The following is a 21,003-nucleotide window of genomic DNA, read 5'->3' on the forward strand; positions in this document are numbered from 1 at the left end:
CTGTTAGAAAGAAATGATTATAGCATAGATGTGTTTATCATGGTGCTTGATAATTAGCTAAACCAAAAGGCTTTATTGTCTTCATGCCTTTGTGGAAGTATATGTTTGTAAATATGCGTAAATAAATGCTACTGCAAGACAACTTAATCAATAGTTTATTTTCCTTCCTGATATTGATTACCTAATAATAAAACTGACATTTAACATTAGTTAAACACGTTTTCAAAATGATTTTGCAGAATCAAATATCAGGTTTTTTGTACCTTTTTATCCCAAATACTCTGTTCTTGGCAAACAGCTTGACTGGGTGTGGAACCCTCCCCACATCTCTGACCTTTTTTCATATTTCACAGGGCAAGGGGCTTCTTGGACCACCTGTAAGTATCATTTTTACAATTCATAAATGCGCTGTTTAGTGAATCTGTTTAAATATTCAATAGAGCTATTATATGGTAATAAAAAGTAATTCAGTAAAAAAAGAGACTGTTTTAATCCTGATGTTCTATGTCTATTCTGCATGCTTTCTTCAGCTACTACTGAGGTTGATTAGATCTGTGGTATATGGGGCAAGAATACTGGTGTCTGAAGGCATAGTTTGTTGTCTGAGAGAATTACATGTTCTTACTCCTTGGATGCTTGTTACAGAGGTATTGTATGGTTTAAAAATGCTATTTAACTTGGTTGTTATAGGGTCCAGCTGGTGCAGCAGGACTTCCTGGGGAAGTAGGTCGTGCTGGTCCACCTGTAAGTACTACTGTGTTTGCTAAGAATGTAGATTTATTCAATTGCTAGAAAGTACTTATAGAAAAAATGTATACTTACTATGTCGTCTAAACACTATTTGGGTTATAACAGCACTCAAAAGCATATTTTTTTTCTCTACAGTGATCATTGGTAGAGGAAAAATTGTGTTTGAGGCTCATCAGAAATAAGAAACAATGAATAGCACAAAGTCATGGCTGCTCATTAGATTAGAATGAAATGTTTCATATAGTGTCCCATACTCTGCTTCTCCTCTTGTTCAAGGAAAGGTAAAATCAAAAAACAAACCCGCCAGATATACAGGAAATTTAAAACTTAACATTACATGCAGACCTTTAGCTTTACTCCTCTCTTCTCACATACACATTATGGTACATGACCACATACTATTTCTGTTTGCCATTTGCATATATGTGAACCTGGCAATTCAGTATTTCTTAGGCTCATTTTAACTGTGACTCCATCCACTGACCTTACTGCTAAACTGTGCATTCAGTTTTAGCACACTGTCATGTTTTGACTCCATATTTTACCACTGAAATGCAAATTGAAATCATTATTTCTTTATTTGAAATCTGAAATAGCATTAAAATTTTGTTTAATGAAGCCTACTTTTTAATGCATACCTCTCCCCATGTGTTGTGCTCAGTCATATAAATGAATATGCAAAAAGAATATTAGAAACTGCCAATTTGTTTCAGGAGATGATCCATCTAGCTCACTGTCTTGTCTGTAGCAAGGGCAATAATGGATACCTAGGGAAGTGTGCAGGCTATTTGCAAATGACATTTTTCTGTCATACCGTCCCACGTTCTGGCAGTTGGCAGTTCAGAGACTACCTAAATCAGAAATTGCGTCTGTGCTGCCTTTTTCAAAAGCTGTATATGAGCCTATCCTCCGTTAATGTAGTCAGTCCCTTTTTGAATTCATTTTTATCACAGGCTTCCACAACACATTGCGATAATGAGTCACACAGTGTAATTATACATCGTGTGGAAAAGAAGTATTTCTTTTTAGTGATTTTAAACCAATGACTCTATAGTTCATGCATTGTGAGAATTAGTGAATAGTTTTTCTATGATTTAATAACATATCAAAAATAATATTGAAATGACAGTATTAAAAGGTGGTCCCTGTCAGAATATTAGACTTGTAATTAAAAGCATTCAGAAAAAATAATTTGCGGAGGTTCTGTGTTGTCTTTTCTTCTGAAGGCACTGGACGTCAAAACTTCACAAACAGGAGGAGATGCTAGCTTGATAAATTCATCCTGGGCTCTGAAAAAGAGGATTTTTTCCTCTCTGATTTGGGCATTTTTTCCCATTATTAGGATTCTTTTAATTCAGAACTTTATTACCAGTTTTAAGATAGAAGAGTGCATAGATGATTCTGTGGTCAGATGTTTCAGCTTTCTGAAGCAGCTGAAAATTTTATTTTTTTTTTGTGTGTGGCTTCTGTTCCACAACATGGCTCCCATTCTACTGAAAAGTTGGTTTTCCTATTCTGCTATGGGACCCATGTTGTAGGTTGATGTTTTAATTGGCTACCTAGCCTGTCCTTCTGTAGCTACTTAATTTCTCACTGTTGTTGTGTGGTATGAATTTGTAACTGCTGGTTGTCATTATTATTATGAATCAACAAAATTATTTTGCTCTTTTTTAGGGAGATCCAGGAAAAAGAGGGCCACCAGGGCCACCAGGCCCACCAGGTCCTCGGGTAAGTGACTGCCTTTAATATGTGCTAATGTCTGAATTATGTATTGTTGCTGTTTGAACAAAACTCCTCAAGTCCTACGAATGAATACTGACTTTAGGATTTCAGCAGAAAATATTAATTCATAATGTCTAGAGGCTGGTGTTCAAAGCCCGAGATACAGATCATTTATTCATATCAATGTTCGATCTTCCATTTAGAAAGCAAGTTTCTAGTCTTTATAGTTACAAAAGGTAGTTTGAAATGCAAAGTGTAACTTCTGTCGTGATGTCTTCCCATTTCTGCAAATGGTCTTAAACTGTAGCTTTTACAGGTTTTAAACTTCCCAGTGAATTACAGTATTACTGTAAATGTAGTTTTTGTTGGGCCTTACTGGTAGTACTTCAGGAGAGGTAGACTTTTCTCTGTTAGGAGAAGAATAATTTAGTATTTGGCTCATGAGCCAGAAATATATGCTCTCAGCTGGGTTAAGTTCTAATGTCTTTCTTGCGACCAATCCTGCTACTTTCAAGGGATAGAAGAAAGCTTTACAGCAGTGCTTTGCCTCTCTAGGGGCATGGCTATCTTCTCTGAGCCTCTTGGGAGGAGGGATGTGTGTTACGCCTTTGTCTTGTGGCTACTTACCTGCCCAGAGAGATAAAACGGAGTGTTTGGTAGACACATTGGAGGCTGGGTGCTGTGAAATGCAAACCACTGGGAAACATGTGTCATACTAATGTCTTTTTAAAAGCTCTATTGTTCCTCTGCTGGACAGACCCTAAATCCATATGCTTTATTTATGCCATGTTTCTTGTTTTCATGAAAGTTGCCAGGGCACTGGCAGAAACATTGTAAAAAATGTGAATGATAAAGTGGAGAGGAATATTTAGGAAACAAGTAAAAACATTCTCAGTAGTGCCACATGCTGCTTCTATTCCTTGACAGTTTTGTCCTTTTTGGATTTCTGAAGTGCCACAGTCCCACTCCTGTTGGTGACAGTATGGACCCAAACATACCCTCAGCTTGTTTTAAATCCTTCTGTATAAGAGGAGACCAGCTCATTCCTTAAGCTCCCCTGTGCTTCTCTCTGAAACAGTGTGCTCCCTCCCACTGGGATTTAGAGAATCCAACTGCTGCTGTGAATCATATTTCTCCTTGTTGTGCCTCATAAGTGTCCTGTTAGCTTCCATCAAATATTTGATTTAATATGAGGAATGGCCTTCTCCCCACTGAGTCTGTCTCGTCGTATACTGATCTCTTATTTATTGCAATTTCATTAACAGCCAGATGGCTCACTCATCTACCAGTATTTGTGTTGTGGGAAGATTATTTTCTTTGTAAAGATCTGAATCTTTTGCTGAATGGTAATAAGATAGAAAAGTAAAAGTTATCCTTATTACAGGAATTGTCTTTGGTTCTGTTGGAAATTCAAGGGGTTTGGATATATTTGCTCTATATTTAATAGAAAAGATGGTTTAGGTAGCTTAAAAAACAAAAGCAATTTTTTTTTTTTTCAGAAAAGTCAATCTGTTAGAGACATGATTTTGCAGGTATCTGCAATCCTACAATAAAATCCTACAGTTTAGGTGCTTTTCATGTTGGAGATCCTTTGGTTGATTATACTTCTGATTCCAGCTTTAGATAGTAGTATTTTCTGTTTTGTCTAATGACTGTATTTTTTGATGAGTCAGGTTTGGTTATTTCTCTTTTACTGACTTTGATTAATGTCATTTAATTTAGGGAACAATTGGCCTGCATGATGGTGACCCATTGGTAAGATAGCTGCCCATGTTTTTATTTCTTAAGTAATCTTAGACAACCTTATTCAACCTGTGTGGTAGTAACAATGTGGATGCTTTTCCAGTGTCCCAATGCTTGTCCACCCGGCCGCCCAGGACATGCTGGCTTAATGGGAATGAAGGTAAGAGAAACTGTTTGTTCAAGCATTCCTTACAGAGATACTGTCTCAAAGCACTAGGGCAGGTAATTGCTGGCTTGACAAAAGAGCAGTACACTTAATTAAAAAAAAAAAAAAAAAAATTCATCAGTGTGGATGCTTAAGATTATTTCAACTCTTGACTGCCAAAATAACGTCTCATTGTTGAAATCTCTTGCTGCTGCTGTAATCTTCAGGGTAAAATTTATGCGTGGTTCTGAAAGGATTAGAGTATGTGAAAGATTGCTTCATTCGCTTTCTGGACAATCTGTACTCTGACTCCAGAAACTCTAAATATTGCCCCAAGTCCCTAGTCTTTTTTCCTTCTTTCTCTCTTTCTGAGACCTGTAACATACTCAATTAACTCTTTTTGAGTCTCATTTTAGCTAAGATTTATTTTTTTTTTTTAAATATATTCTTTGATAGTTTCTAGGAATACTGTTGGCCTGAGGAAAGTGTTATGGGGTAACATAAGAAGAAATACTGATAAGAAGAAATACAGCCTTGTTAGGTCCAGGAGTAGATCTTTTTGAACATGGTACTTAATATGTCATGTTAACTAGATCGGTGAGGAAGTAGTGGTGAATGGGGATTGCGGAGGGACCAGGAAGATAGTTCTGAGGAATCCATGTCTGTTTTACAAAACTCAGTATTCTAACTTTGAATAATCTCTAATTATTTATTTATTTTTGTTTTTACCTTTTTTTAGGGACAGAAAGGTTCGAAAGGAGAGTCTGGTGAACCAGGAAAACAAGGTTATAAGGTAAAAAAAAAAAAAAAAAAAAAAGGAAAAAACGCCAGTATTTTTAGCAAGCTAATAGTAGTTAGGCTCTTCTTCAAAAAAATAGTATTATATTTTGTAAGAACTGTTAATTGTTTTACCAGAATGCATGAAGAGATAATACATATCATGATGCTCCAGAGTAACCAAAGGCATATCTCTATTCCTCATTCACCTGTACTCTGTTTTTTATGATGCAGAAGTCATACTACTCTTGCTTTTTATTTTGATCATTCAATTTAATTATTATGGAACTCTTGGCAAAGATTGAAGTACAATTTATTAATTTGAAAACTTCCAAACATTTAAAAGCAGAATAATTTTGTGGATTTACCAGATGCATTGTTCTGTGGCACAGATGAGTAGTAACAGGAAGAATGAGAGGGAAAAATGTATTTGAGAGGGAAAGGACACAGTATAAGTTCATAAACAAAGAAAGATTGTAACTATAGTAAAGAGGCCAAGTCTGATGCAGCTTGAAGACTGAAATGTGAACACTTTTAAGGTATTTCATTTGAATTAACCTTATTTAACACTGAAATATTTGTAAGAAAAGTTGAAAAGACTTGCACTTCCTTGATCCATGCTGCAATGATGGAGGGAAAACGTCAGAGAATAGTTTTTTTTTAAAAAACTCTGCTCTCTATTCCTAAGCATACTGAAAAGAATATTAATTTATTAGAAATGACTTGCCTATTTTTTTCCTGTATGTTGAGCACCTGTCTTATGCTCCAAAATCCCCTTTTGCAAATTAAACTGGCAATAAGTACTGTTTTTCTATTAGCGTGCACAGTCATTATATGAGAGAGATTATCATCTAATCAAGTAGGGATTTGACCAGATAAGGCATTTTACCATTTTAATTTTCAAAATATTATGTAGCATAATGTGGTATTGTGATGCAGAGCTACTAGCATATCTAGTCCATTCACATGTTTAATGAATGTATATGAGTATACTCATACATTACACATGTAGTCTAAACAACAAAGAGAACCTAAAGAAATTAACATAAAGAAAAAAAGGAATGACTAAGAGTAAAATATCATTATTCTTCTTTATACTGAGGTTGCTTTGAAATTAGCCTTTTGACTACTAGTTGAATGGAATGTGAACCTAAGCGATTATCTTTCTATGTTCTGAGGAATTAGTGTGACTTCGTTTGGGTTTTCTTCAAGCAGGACATGGTGACAGAAAACAGAAAGTAGTAAATGTACCTCCTACAATGACAGAGCAATATACATAATATGGACTAGCTATAGATGTATTCCTTTTGCTTTCCCAGGGTGAAGAAGGGGACCAAGGTCGCAGTGGTGAAGTGGGAGCTCAAGGCCCTCCAGTAAAGTATTTCCTCTTAAATAGTGTTACCCATTTGGTTTATTATATCTCACCTTTTTTTCTTCTTACTGTAGGAAAACAGATATTACAAAATCTCCACGTACTTTTCTCTTTATTCTGCCATATTGTCTATGAGTGAAAGTAGAATTATGTAAATCCCTCCAAAAAGCTATGTTATTGTTTGTCACAAAGTTCTAATAAGATCTATGGAAAGGCTTATTTTAAAAAGTATTTAATGTCCTAAATTTTGTGTTGTGGTTAGATTGTGCAAATAGTTGTTTGTTTGTTGATGGTTGTTGTTGTTGTTGGTTTTTTTTTTTCCCCTTGGCCTTCCTTTCCAGAATATTGTTGACTCTGACTTCATCCTTGCAAAGCTAGTGTTTGTTTAAAACATGGATAACTGAAATTCAGGCTTAGTTAAGACATGAGGTTGAAGTAGCAGTCACTGAAGAACAGATTATTTTTTTTTCTTAAGTTTTTTGCCTTTTTGCATGCCAGAGAAGCATCCTTCAGTCACACCTATGATTTTGGAACTATTTTCTTGTCCTGCTTCACTTGACTTTGTTTTGGCACATACCTCCTAGCTTGCTTCCTTGTGAGAAGTTCTTCTTATGGTTGCCACAGCTGAATGGGCAATAGGGAACAGAATAAAGGGGTCATTTGATGTAAGAGAAATAGACATAGGCATAAAATTTAATTTCTGTAGTCTATTTTCTGATGGGGTCTTACGCTTTTTTCCTAGGTGTGAAGCTATTTCTTTAATGACATCGGTGTCCAGATGTGATAATATACAGGAACTTACCTTGATGCACATGACATCCAAATCCTAAATTACATAATTCTCTATGAACATAAGACAACATAAACCTCCAGATTAGGGCTAGAGAAAGATAAAGAAAGAACAGAGACTAAGTAAAGGAAAGGGTAGAATCCTTCTTATGTTTGATGCTGAAAAAATATCTCTGGCACCCTGGTGCAGAGAAGGTACTTGTGTAAGGTGCAGCTTCTGCTCTCTGGAGAGCTTGTGGGGACTAATTAATTTGACTTGGTCTGGTAAAGTTCTTCAATCACTGTGAAATAACACAGCAGAATTAAAAACCAATTAGAGATTGTCTGACTTTTTTTTTTTTTTATTATTGCATTACTCATTTCGCTTCACTGCTTCACCAGTTGATGACCTTACAAACAAGTTTTAAAATATTTGTTTCTTATTAAAATGTAAGATTGATAGTATGCAGAAAGTGATGTTGGGTGGACAACGTTTTAGACTCACAGATGGAGAGGCTGTAGACTCTGTTGTATTTTCTTGTATGTTTCTTACATAAACAAAAGGCTCAGATCCATAGAATAGATTAGGAATCTGCACCTGCAATCCAACACTTTCATGTGATGCACTGGCAAGACTTGCAAGAGATTGCCACCTCTGGGAGAGGTGTTGTGTTTGATAGAAAGTAGTGGGAAGTGCAGTGTGCCTACTTCCATCTCTGATCTTGGAACAAGGATTAGACTGTGGGTCTCTCCCCTGTTGGGCTGCTGTAGTTGCTGTTGCATTATCATGATTTTTTTTCCTGACATTTTGGGCTGACCAAGCATTAAATGTCCTGTGCAAGATTCCATCTAGCTTTGTTAGGAGCAAGTAAAAGGGCTGCCCATTTAGAGTCTGGTTAAGAAGTAGGTTTGCCTAAGCTGCGTTGAAGTGTCTGTAGCTGTTTCATTGACACAGCTGTAGTACATTGTTGTTGTAGGACAAATTGATTATGGCTGATGGTTTGATTTCTCTGCAGAGAGGATGCATGTCATGTAGTTTCAGTCTCTCAGGAAGAGGAAAAAATTGAAGCCAAATTTCCCAAGAGACTGTATTTTGAAGGGAAGTGATGATAGTTATGATATATCCTGCTGCACTAGGATGTCTACTCAGTCCAGCTTCTCAGGTGTGGTGGGCGTATAAACTTAGCACTTGTATTCTCAAAGACCTTGCCTAATTATGTCTACCTCTAGAGTTCACAAACTCTGATGATACCTTTTTCCTGCATCTGTCCTATACCACACTTAAAACAACTTAGAACTTTTGCAAATCTGGGCTTCATTTGTTCCTCTCACACAGGCAGCACAGGGAGAATGCTTCAACTCTGGTAATCAAGAAGAGAAGTCAGTGGGTTTTGTTCAGTCCTTAAGGCATATTTATAGTTGCATAATTCAACCTGATAGTTTTGTTATTCTTTTAAAATGTCTTAAATTAGTAAAGTATAAATTACCATATAAATTATTCTAATACAGAAGTATCTGGATTTCTCCTTTTTATATTGAGAAAATAGTAAAGAAGCATAAAGAAAGCATGTAAAACTCTTGAGTCTTCTGTCTGAAAACTATGACAGTTCTGATGAAAAGATTAAAGCGTAATTTGAATATGCTTTTCATTTTCAGGGCATCCTAGGTATCAGAGGTATAACTGGTATAATGGGACCTAAAGGTACCAAAGTGAGTATTAACTTTCTTCCCATAATATGGCCTGGATAAAAAAAATGTACACCTCTGAATATTTTTAAAGCTTATTTATATATCTCCTTTTTCCCCCTGCATTTTACGTTTTCTGCCAGCTGTATTTCCATAGCTACTGCACTTCTGGTTAGGAAGAAAGGCAGTTTGGTCCTTCTGATTACTGAAGTACACATACTCTTCACACCTTTCCCTCTGATCCTTGGGTTTATAGTAGTTTGTCATGTATGCAAGTAGGTAGTTAGCAAGATACCAAGTTATAGCAGTTATAAACCGTACCATGTTTTATTTAAAGCTAAAATATATTGGGTAGTTCCTCCTGTGATTTGCATCTTCTCGAAGCCTTTTGCTTTCACTGTCCCAGTTTTTGTCAGGAATTTTTATTGAGAGTTTGTTCTTTTTCCATTCTTTCTGTCTCTTATATCTTTTGTGCCTTAAATTGCTGCCAGTGGGAATCATGTTTATATGGGCTCTGACTTAACTGGATAATTTTCCTGCTGTTCTTCACAGTATTTCTAACTTATTTCAAAACTGACTATTACATTTCTGTTCTTATGATCTTGCTAAATCTATACATTAAAAATTTCTGGAAGGAGTGAAATGTAGCAATCATGCCATTGTCTCCTTCTTGAGAAGTGAAATAATGGAAAACTTATTCTGTGTTCGTCTATGTTCAGAAATAACATCAAATTTGTCCTGGTTATGAATCTTCTCATGAATGATCATCCCTAACCTCTTGGACATATTTGCCAAGCTATTACTGTCTTACTTTGCTTTTCTGGCCTTCTTTGTTTCTTCTAATTCTTCATAGCTATTAGCATACATTTTTGTGCTATTTTGTCTATTTGAAATATTTACTACAACTGTTTGACAAAGGAGTTCCTTATTCTCTGTAAATCTTTGTGAAAACATTTTTCTTTTCCTCTCCATTTACAATTACTTACAGGGTAGCAATCACATTGTTTCCTTGAAATATGTGATGAAAATAGCTGCACTGCACTTGATGATTTCTCTTCACATTTTGATACTATTCTATTATGTGGTGAAGGACATAGTATTACTAAGGAAGAGACACACATTTTCTGAAGTAGCATGGAAAGGTCTACTGCCTCACTGCTCAATACTGTTTTTTTAGAGAATGAACTGAATGTCATTTTTTGAATGACAACTTTTCCATAGTTAAAAAATATTGTCTTTTATAACTCCACAAAAAAAAAACAAGATAGAGTAAAAAAAAAAAAAAATCTGAAATTATTTGGTGGTTTGCCTTTTTTTTTTTTTTTTTTTTCAATTAGAGCTATAAAAAACCTCAGCTGTAGACAATTTGCAGCTCACAGCAAGCCAGGAGGGAGCCTAAGTCGTTAGTGTTTCAACACTTCACTTTGATGTCTTTTGTTATCTACTTGTTTTGTAGGGAGCTCGTGGGCTTGATGGTGAGCCTGGTCCCCAAGGCCTCCCTGGTGCACCTGTAAGTAGAGTGTGTGTTAGCCAAACACTTCCCAGGGTCTACCCAGTTAGATATTAAGTCCTGAAATTTTGTGTCTGTGAATCAGAAAAGCCTCTGAACAATCAAATTCTATTGATTCCCCACAGGTGAATAAATGATATGACAGTGATGTCAAGTCCAGAATCTCTTACTGTCCCCAAGGAATTATGGGGTAGATAAACACATTTTAGCCTCTTAGTATATTATTGTTACCTCTTAATTCTGAGTGTTACTGTGCATTAGGGTGACTTGGAATTTTTCAGTTTTTGAACTGGAAAATATTAATTTAATAGAAAAAAAAACTGTACAGGGCAATTTATGCCCTTTTGTTTGGATGTTTTTTGTTGTTTTTTATTAATTCTTCACTGCTCCCTGGTCCCCCAGCTGGAATTTATAATTGGAATAGCCAGTATCTGTATCGGTTGAAGAACTGAGTGCAACATCCTTTGCTTAGTCACTCCTGGATTCCTAGGGAAGGGCTTGAGCTGTGGTTTTTTTTTTTTTTTAAATGTAGCTGTTAGCTGCAATTTTAAGAAACTGCATTTTTAAATATAGAATGAGTTTAAGATGTATGCTTTGACCAAGCATGAATTGTACTGCTGCTGATTTACTGGAGGTTTTAGCTAGTAAATACAAGTAAGCTTATTCTGGTTTTATTGCTAAAATAATCTTTTGTTTGTTTGTTTGTTTTTTTCCTGTAGGGGGATCAGGGACAGACAGGTCCACTGGGAGAGGCAGGTCCAAAGGGGGAAAGGGTGAGTGCAGACAAATTTCAACTTGTGTTGACTTGTTAATGTTGGTTAATTATGGCATATAAATATACAGCATAATTGGTACTCTAAAAGTAATGCATATCTGAATGAGTATGTGTTGACATTCTTTGCATCTGTCATTTCAATGTGTTTATTTTAATTTGAAAAAATTATTATTATTCTTAGGGTCCTCAAGGTACAAGAGGAATAAATGGTCTCCCCGGGCCTAAAGGAGAGTCTGTATGTATACTTAATTTCTTCATTTGCTTCATGTCATGCTAATTTGTGTATCAGAGTGCTTGAGTGAAATCCCTCCAACAATATTTTTCTTTTTTTCTTTCAAGGGCTTACCAGGAGTCGATGGCCGGGAAGGGATCCCTGGAATGCCTGGAGCAAAAGTAAGACACAATTTGCATATATCTGACCCCTGGATTTCTTCACTCTTTTGTGGCTTTTTATTGTGAAGCTGCCTGTGGCTTTGTGGACGTTATTGAGTAATTGAATGAACTTTCCCATCCTACAGATCCAAAATTGCTCCAGCTCTGTGTTCCAGAAATAAAATTATCCCTTTTGTTTGATTTGCAGAAATTATAACTTAAAATGTTTTTCAGGGTGAACTAGGAAAACCTGGAGCTCCAGGTGATGCAGGGCTTCAGGGACTGCCAGTAAGTATCTGGTATTTTGCCTTTGAAAGTCAGCCTCAGTTCAAACCAGAGAAAGACCATATATAGGTTATTTTGATGCTGATGTTGGAGTAATTTAAGTGATAACCTAGGCAAAAGACCCAGGAATAGTACATGTAATTCAAGGGGAAATTCTTCTATGGGCATCCAAAACTTCTGCACAAAAGCCTAAATTTCGTCATGGTACTGCAGTAAGGAACATGGTCTTACAAAACGTTTGTTGCCAGTGTGCAATTCTTTTTAGAGTTTCTCATATCTGAGACCCTGTGGATATCATGGTGTGACCCCACAATTAGAGTTGGTCTCATTCTATTGACTAGGGCCAAACCTATTCCCAGAGTGAGCTGGAAGAACTGACCTGCTAGTCTAATGTACCTTAGATGAGCAATCATCTCCTTTTGATATTCTGCTGACTCAGAACATCTGGAATGCATCATGCTCATGCTTCTTTCTTAGGGGTGGGTGTGTGTTGTGGCACTTTCTCTAGTGTATCCCCTGTGGTGAAGTTATAGGGAATCCGTATTGCTTTATGGGCTCTTAGAAGGTAATTCTTGCATGTTAACTGCATAGGTTTGAAAACTGCCAATTGTGAAAAGCTAAATAGAAACTTCGGTGAAACAATTATGCTATAGGAGTAATTGCTGTGAGGATATAGTGAATGATCTGTATTAAAACAGAATTGGAAGTAAATTTTTATTACAAAGCGAGCTCTTAAACTTGGAAGAAAATTTGGTAAAGCGTGCTTGCAATGAGCTGTTGTAGAGAAGTGAGGGGATGAAATGGATACAAAAAGTATCTGTTAAACTCTACCTCCAGTTTCAGAATACTGGGACCAAGACTATATTTCTAGTCTAGGCCAGAAAAAGCCATAACTCCTCACTTTTCCATGTTTCTTTTGCCAATTTATGAAGTAGGAATAATACTTCTTATCTGTTACTTTGTGAATAGAAAGAATTCAAGCTTGGTCCGTTATTGGATAAAAGTGCTTCAATATTAAGTAAAAGGACTTCAAATACTTTGACATGAGAGATGTTTTTTAACACCATTTCCAATCCCCTTAACAACAAATAAACACTGTAAATGTTATTTCTTTCAGGGTTTGCCAGGCTCTCCAGGTGTGAAAGGCATTCCTGGCCCAAAGGTAAATCATCTTGAGTATTGACTTTTTTATAATGCTATATTTGTGGTTACCAAGTTCTAAAGTATTCAGTGAAATTATATTAACTTTTTGTTGTGTTAAGAGACAAGCCTTTGGCTGAAAGAATTAAATATATTCTTTTATCAACTCTAGTCCTGTGCTTTTTCATGATTCTTTTGCTACATGATGTGGTTTTCATGGTTCCAGGCATTAAATAATACCTAAAAATGGCCATTTCCTTTTAAATTTGTGAAAGTTATTGACAGAGGAGGCATGTGACATGAGTACCTCACTACAATTTGAAATAAGGGATCTTGTAATAAGCATAATATTCATAGCTGCCCTAAGTTGATAGAATCACAGAGATTGTCATCTCTATGTATGTACTGCCAAATTGCAGCAGCAATTCCAATTAAGTTTAAAAAAGTATTGTATGATTAAGATAATGGAATGTTTTAGGCAATAATGCCTGAGTTTAGTTTTAAGTAATTGAAAAAGAAAACTAGACTGAGATGTGTATTTCTTCTGAAATTGCATGGAATGATATTATCCTTCTGTGATTTGAGAGCAGTAATCAAGTCTGTCTGGGATTTGTCAGTATGTAAACAACAAAAGAACTGAAATATGACTTCTGAAAAATTAGATAGAAGGAATTAGGTAAAAGTTAAGTGAAAACCAAAATAAAGGTGGAAGTTAACAAATGAATACAGGCTGAATATATATATATATATATATATGTATATATATATATATATATATTTTAGCCCTTGCTTATTTTCTTTTTTTTTTTTTTTATTTTAAAATAGAACAATGAACCATTGGCTTGGCTAATATTTTTCATCTTTTGTCTGACAGGGTAATAGAGGTCCCCCTGGGGTGCCAGGTTTGATGGGAAATTCTGGTAAACCGGTAAGGTCATTAATCTTACTCAAAAGACCTAGAAAAATGAAAAATTTTGCATTGTGCAAAAATCACTTTTCAAATTTGTTGCATTCATTTGTTGTATTCTCCCTATCCCCAAAACAGGGTCAACAGGGGCCAGAGGGAGAAGCAGGTCCAACAGGACCCCGGGGACCACCAGTAAGTATTGAATAAATTTCTAACTGAGCATATCTAATATTGCAGTGTCTCAAGTTATGGTTGCTATAGCTAACCACGAGGTAAAAATATTATTCAGCACAATTGCTAATTTTCAAGGGAAGTACGAGGTGTTCTTTAATCCCCTTCTGTACCAGGTGAATGTGCATCATCACATAGAGAAATCCAGAAGCACAAGTCCTATGACTACTTATGGCTTTAGCGGTAAATTAAATTTTAAACCTTTGTTTATAGTCTTCTGGTCTATGTTTTTAAATATGCTGAGTAAAAGCCCAAATAGAGGGAAGGAGGATGGTTTGTGACAAAAAGCTGGAACCAAACTCCTGTTCTTCCACTGCAACAGTTAACTCCCACCCCTGGTACTGAACAGCTTAGATTCACTAGCTGTCAGTAGATCACTTGCCATTTTTTCTGTTTCAGCATCTTAAAGAAGCTTATGCTGTATATTACAAGGCTTAGCTATATATCACAAGGTTTTGACTTTAGGACTAAGTATTCACTACATTTTTTTTTTTTTTTTTTTTTTTTTTTTTTGTCTAGCACCTATTTCTAATGCATGTCATGTGAACAGTGAGGCAAGTTATGAAGGAAAGGTAGCTCTCTGTCCTACCTAGTAAATGAAGTGGCTAGAGACTGTCCTCAGCCCCCTTGGTCAACTGGCATGGTGTGATTTGTCTTCATACTGCTAAATTCCCTTAATAGCCCCTCATGTCTAAGAGCAGGCTGGGTGCAATCAAACTGCAGATGGGGAACAGTCCCTTGCCTGTTCCAAAAACTGTTCTTGGGCATTTTCTAGAAAGGTCCAGTTCACCCTAGACAAAAGCATTTATCATGGATGATGGTGGGATGCTTCTCAGGCCTGTGCCTTGGCCCTTTCTACTTGGCCTTATCAGTGTAGTTATAGTGATGTGAGGTATAGCATTTATCTCTACTTGGAAACACTGACGTAATTTCTTTCACTGGAAATTTTTCTTAACACCAGAAAGATTCAGGAGACTGGAGAAATCATTGCTGGGTGGGTACCTTGCTGTAGGAAATAAATGGGCTAAGGAAATGAAACTGGTGGTATTTTCTAAGGCTTGGTGTTGAAGACAAAGGACAACTGTTCCTGAGACGTACTTAGGGTACTAGAGATTCTGCTGCGTACAGAATTCTGATTCTCTCTAGAGTGGACCTGGCATGGATTGAAGTTACAGAAGGCTGACATAATTTCCCTTTGCTGCTAATCGTTCTGTGAGGGATGAGAGGGTCAGTGATTTGAAGAAAACTTTCATATACCAGAAGTCAGTCTGACGACACTGATAGGGCTCTAGGCTCTGTAACCAATTGCTTTTACAAGCTTCTGTCTCGCCACTGATACTTTCCTGGAATTTTCTGAGCTTCTGCTATCATACAACATAACAGTTTTACTCATGCAGTTGTAGGGTTATGCTCATACAGGGTTTAGAGAGTTACTGATAGGGATATATTTGTATGGGTATTTCATGGGTCAGAAATGTCTTTTCTGAATTCCCTCTTAAACATACAGCAGCACTCAGCCAGGTATCAGATTTTGCTTTCTTCCGTTTTCCTCTGTGGTTTGTGTTATGTGCTAGATGCATTAATTCATGAGGTCACATTTATTTTAGACTGAATCTTTGTATGAATGCTGTGTCCACAGCTGCCTATGAATGACAGAAAAAGGGGATTACATGAGGATACACTTACTAGGATGGAATACATATATCTTCAGCCTCCCATGTACCCAATTTGCAAACATTTATTTTTCCTGTTTGTGTTTAATGGTGTTGGGTGCACTAGAAAAAATTTACAGCCGTGTTCTTGAGCTGGTATTTTGTATACTTGTAACAGGAATAAGAATTATAATTGAATCAGATGAAAGTAATTGCCCACTCTGATAATGCACTGTAATCTGCTGAACTATGCTTTTAATCCTTTCAATGTGAACATGAATTTACAAAATCAGCAGTCCATAGAATAGGAGTTGACATGAAAGGTTAATTATTAGTAACCTTGTAGTTGGACAGAAATACTTAATGCAGATTAAATACAATGATTTTTCTGTTTATTATTGTAGAGACCAGCAAGACATCTGGATATCTTGCCTTTATTTTCTCTGTCTTTACAAGTGTACTCATTTTGGAAAATATGTGAACATTAGAGCAAAAGCATAGAAAGAAAAAACTTTTGGTCAATACGAAATGGAGAAAGGAAGTAAATTATTGATAATAAAGTAAGTTTTCATGTAGAACATTAAACAGTAATCTACTTCTCATTTATAGTTTATTTAAAACTATAAAGAGCCCTGAATAATAACTATGTTTAGCTTCCTTCTGCTCAAGACTACAGGCAGAATATGACTGGAATGTCTTTCTGTCTTCTTTTTTGGAACACTGGAAAAAACATTACTTATACACCAAAAAAACAGAATGATTGGGATTTTTTGTTCAGGAAGGACACAGGGTTTGATTATTGAATCTCAATGATCTTTGATCCAAGCTGAGTATGTATTTATTTTCAAAGCACAATAAAGAGTGCTTCCACTTTCTTCTGCATCATGTACATGTAGTAGGTATATTTGAGCCTCAGCTTTTAAGACTCTGCCCTTACATTTCCAGGAAAGAAATCTGCCGGTTAAATAATTCTGCACGCCATGATTTTCAAACTTCTAAAATGAGAAATGTAGAAAATAGGCTGAGAAAAGCTTTTATAATTGCTCTAAAGAGAAATTTTCTTGTATTTTTTTTTTCAGATTTTGAAATTTTCAATTTTCTCACAGCATTAATATTTGATAGTTTTTGACCAAAGTTTTATAATCAAACATTTTCAAAGCCCGAGGATTTTATGGTTACTATTTGGGTATTTTTCTTGTCCTTTTCCCTCCTATTTTGAATGATTCTATTTAGCACTCACCTAAGTTCTTTTATTTCTCTTTACCCTTTGTCCCATTTAATTCTTGGTATAGAAGACTCAGGTAGAAGTCAAGTGGGGGTGAGTGTCTTCCTTGGAGTTGAAAAAAACCTTGATGTTTTGCCGGATATGGGGAACTTCAGTCCCTTAATCTGTTGTTACATGGCAGCAGCCACATGAGAGATCCTCTTCACTTTCCCATTTCAGTTACCCCTGTTCTTCACATCACCACTGGGGAAAGAGAGCATGGCTGGTAGCTCCAGGAGGTCCAGAACTGTAGAGGATAGGACCTGCAGTGAAGGTGTGTGGGGCGATAACAAGGCTGACTACTAATATGGACAGCAGGCTGGTGTCAGCACTAGGGAAAACCAGCATGCCTATATTTGTGTTGCATTAAAAAAATTGCCTGACTTAGCTAACCGTAGCTATTTGCAGAAGTCATCTTTTTGAGAGAAAATTTTCACTTCAACTAGTGTGTAGTTTTTTGAGGAGTTGCACAATGGAGTGCTATTAAACCATCATCAGTGATTCTGTGGGACAAATTAATACTTCTATACTGTTTACTAAATAGCCTGTAGTATCTCCTGGCATAAACCATGTTATTTCAAGGTTATTTTAATTGTTAAACAACTGTTGGAATGTAGTTGGAACAGTACTGTTACTAAGCAGCAGATTCAAATTTTGGCCTTTTGCAAGTCTGTAAACATTTAAAGTTTCACAGGGAAGGTATTAAATAGTTGAAAAGATAACTATCTCTAACTAAAAATAGGCAAACTCATGTCTTGGGAGAATCTTACCTCAGTGCTGACAAATATCCCTAGGAGATAATTGCTTTCAAAAGTACCATTTTAGTCTATCATTCCTTTTCCTTAGAAAACTTAAGTTGGCACCTGAGCAGAAAAATTTTGTTTATTTAGTTTACTATTCATCTGTTCAGTAAAACAGACAAACAACTGGAGCAACATGGCAATTTTGTCTTTCGTTTCTAAATCAAACATATTCTCCTTTCCTCTCAGTTTAGTTGGTTAACCTTATGTTTGCTTCACATTATACTAGCCAATCCAAGTAATTAACAAACTCATTTGTGATTTAAACTTTTCTAAGCCACTCACCATGGCAGGTGGCCCAAAGGAAGCAATTCTCAAACAGTGGAGTGTCATTCCTAATCAGTGGAAGTTAGCTATGCTCCCTAAGCTGCTTAACCATTTTCTTTCATATTTGCTGAGATTTAGTAAGATTTAAATTTTTAATATTGTGTCTGCAGGAACTTCTGACCCCTGCCCTTATTTTTTTCATTCCTTGTTTTTCTTCAGCAATTTAAAGGTTAAATAGCTGACATTTGGAGAACATGTATCCTATCCTGCGGTTCTGCAGTGAAGAGAGCTTGGAACATTTAAGTAATCATTTAAGTTAAAGTTCAATACTTGTGTAGCAAACTGAGCAAACTCTGTGTGTATGCAGGCCAGCATATATATGTTGTTAAGGTTTTAGAATGGAATATATGATCAAATACCAAGATTTGATACCGTAGGCCCCTCTGAGAGACTTCTGAGGGGCTGTGGTTGGTTGGCCTGACTTGATCTCTGGAGGTGCCTTTGTGTCTCTGCTCATTATAAATAGGGAGCCTGGATTTGGTACTAAAATGTCAGACAAAATTAAATGGGAATACTGCTTTCAGCATCTTAAATTACTTTCAGCTAAATAATTTTCTGAGCCTTTAAAGATATTTTTGTCTTACCTATCCTGAAACGTGTCTTTGGTTATCCTAACAATTAAAACTAAAATCTAGCTTTTCTATCATATTCCTTTTACATGACTCCAGCTGATACAATGGGTCATTTTCCCATAGTTGGTAATGGTGTAGTGGTATAGGTAGTATGGTAGGATGAAATATCCTTGCCTCAGTTTATATATGTTTAGGTATTTGTGGACGTGTTTATGTATATATAATTTCAGAGGTGTTCCACAAGTGGTGAATCATAGTTTACATTTAAGATAGAACCCAATGGGTTAGCTCTGCACAGTCTATAGCAGAGTCAAAAGAATAAAGTGGATTTCCATCCTGTCAGGTACACTTTTTATCCAGTAAACCTAAGCCTCTAAATGAATGTGACTAAACTTGCACAATTCTGCAGCATGGTTTGTACAGGGTAGCACTTTTTTCTCTCTCACTCACAGACTATATATCCTAGCCAAACCTGATTAGTATCTCTAAGCCTCTTTAGTTCTCATACGATCCACCCCTATCTTTCCAAACCGCATGGTCAGATTCCTGTATGCTACCTCCCCCTTTACCCCTCCACCTCCAACAACAGCTTCCTTTGTCTTTTGGGCATGCAGGACCTCTGGATGTCAGAACGTATCCCAGTGCTGGCTTCTCCTAAGCACTGTAGACAGTAACCTGGGTAAAAGATGGACTTATTATGTAGTTAGTGTACTAAAGCTGTCCTAGACTTCAGTTAATGCTGTAGATGCAGCCCGTATGAAAGGTGTCCTGGTTTGGGCTGGAATAGGGTTTATGTTCCTTGTTGGTAACTAGAATAGTGCTGTGTTTTGGATTCAGCACTGGGTTTGGTATGAGAAGAATGCTGATAGCACACTGGTTTTTGGCTGCTGCTGAGATTTCAAGGACTCTCCGACTCCCCATGTCCTGCCCGTGAGCAAGGGCACAGGGAGCAGGGAGGGAGCACGGCCAGAGCACCAGACCCAAACTGGCCAATGAAATATTCCATCTCATGGAACGTCATGCTCACTGTATAGAGGAGGGGTGGTCGGGAAGGGGCTCTCTCTCGCTTCCAGGATTGTGACTGTGGGATCTTGGTATTTCGGGATCGCTCACCGGGAACGGGCTGGGTATTGGTCAGCGGGTGGTGAGCAGTTGCATTGTGCATTGCCCATTTATATTTTCTATTACTGTCATTGTTTTCGTTTTATTACCATTATTAAACTGCTTCTATCTCAACCTGTGAGTCTCCCTTCACCCCTCCAGTTCCCTCCCCCATTCCCAGGATGGAGGGGCAGGGTGGGTGAGTGGCTGCGGGGTGGTTGGCTGCTGACCAGGCTCAAACCACGACAAAAGGTGGCTGTCATTTATGCTTGGCCACAGTATCACCCTTGAAGAGAATGGCAGCTACTGGGCTGCTGCTTTGACTGAAGCATGACACAGTTAAGAAGGTACATTTCATGCTACACCTATCTCTTACCATTATCCTGAGCAGTGCAATTTAATTATTACTCTGAGAAAGGTACAAAGGTACATCCAAAATCACAGAGAAAGTTTGCTGTATATTTACTCTTCTAGCAAATAATAGTTTATATTTTTGGATGCTTTTTAGTACTGTACTGAAGGTCAAAGGAAAAGTCATGTTGATGCCTCCATGGATAAATCCTTGAATTTAAATTAATAATTCCTCTGGGATTTTGAATGAAAAAAAAAAATGATGATAAGTTAAAGTCTCATGAGCATATAATTGATAGATGGGTTACATTTTGCAAAAGAATTTGGAATACTAAGTTTAAAAAAGTTCATTCCAAAAAGTACTTTGTTTATTCTTTTTTATTCTGTACAGATTTAATTCTTTATCGCACTGCTATTGAAGATACTAAAATTGGTATGACATATATTGAAAGAGCAAATTTCTTAAGTAGGGGAGAGTTTATTACACTATACACTGTGAATTACCTGTCAAGAGATTCTAAGTAGTATTTTGATTTTCTGGGCAGCTAAGTGAGAGGCAAATTACCTGGGATGTATTCTTACTATCGTTCCACTCAATTGATCAACAGGAAATCAATAAACCAGGGAAATAAACTTTTTTTTTTTTTTTCTGCATAAGAACGCATTCCATGACTGCCTGTGAAAATTCTACAAAAGAATCAAGTCTTCAAAATTTCAGTGAGGATGAAAACCATCCCAGGCAACCTAAAGGAA

At 36.6% G+C, this 21,003-nt stretch overlaps 1 protein-coding gene across 2 annotated transcripts in view; it reads left to right on the forward strand.

Moving 5' to 3' along the window:
* Positions 1-21,003, forward strand: part of COL9A1 (collagen type IX alpha 1 chain) — a 72,448-nt gene that overhangs the window by 30,392 nt on the left and 21,053 nt on the right. For both annotated transcript variants that reach the window (XM_042803589.1, XM_042803590.1), the window contains 16 exons: positions 354-377; positions 691-744; positions 2,425-2,478; positions 4,195-4,227; positions 4,319-4,375; positions 5,100-5,153; positions 6,457-6,510; positions 8,934-8,987; positions 10,420-10,473; positions 11,193-11,246; positions 11,430-11,483; positions 11,588-11,641; positions 11,855-11,908; positions 13,023-13,067; positions 13,920-13,973; positions 14,091-14,144. In XM_042803589.1, the coding sequence (XP_042659523.1) occupies positions 354-377; positions 691-744; positions 2,425-2,478; positions 4,195-4,227; positions 4,319-4,375; positions 5,100-5,153; positions 6,457-6,510; positions 8,934-8,987; positions 10,420-10,473; positions 11,193-11,246; positions 11,430-11,483; positions 11,588-11,641; positions 11,855-11,908; positions 13,023-13,067; positions 13,920-13,973; positions 14,091-14,144 (807 nt within the window). The remainder of the gene's footprint in view (positions 1-353; positions 378-690; positions 745-2,424; positions 2,479-4,194; positions 4,228-4,318; positions 4,376-5,099; positions 5,154-6,456; positions 6,511-8,933; positions 8,988-10,419; positions 10,474-11,192; positions 11,247-11,429; positions 11,484-11,587; positions 11,642-11,854; positions 11,909-13,022; positions 13,068-13,919; positions 13,974-14,090; positions 14,145-21,003) is intronic.

This window comes from Tyto alba, unplaced genomic scaffold (assembly GCF_018691265.1).
Source record: "Tyto alba isolate M040663 unplaced genomic scaffold, T.alba_DEE_v4.0 Super-Scaffold_40, whole genome shotgun sequence".
NCBI classification, from domain to species: Eukaryota; Metazoa; Chordata; class Aves; order Strigiformes; family Tytonidae; genus Tyto; species Tyto alba.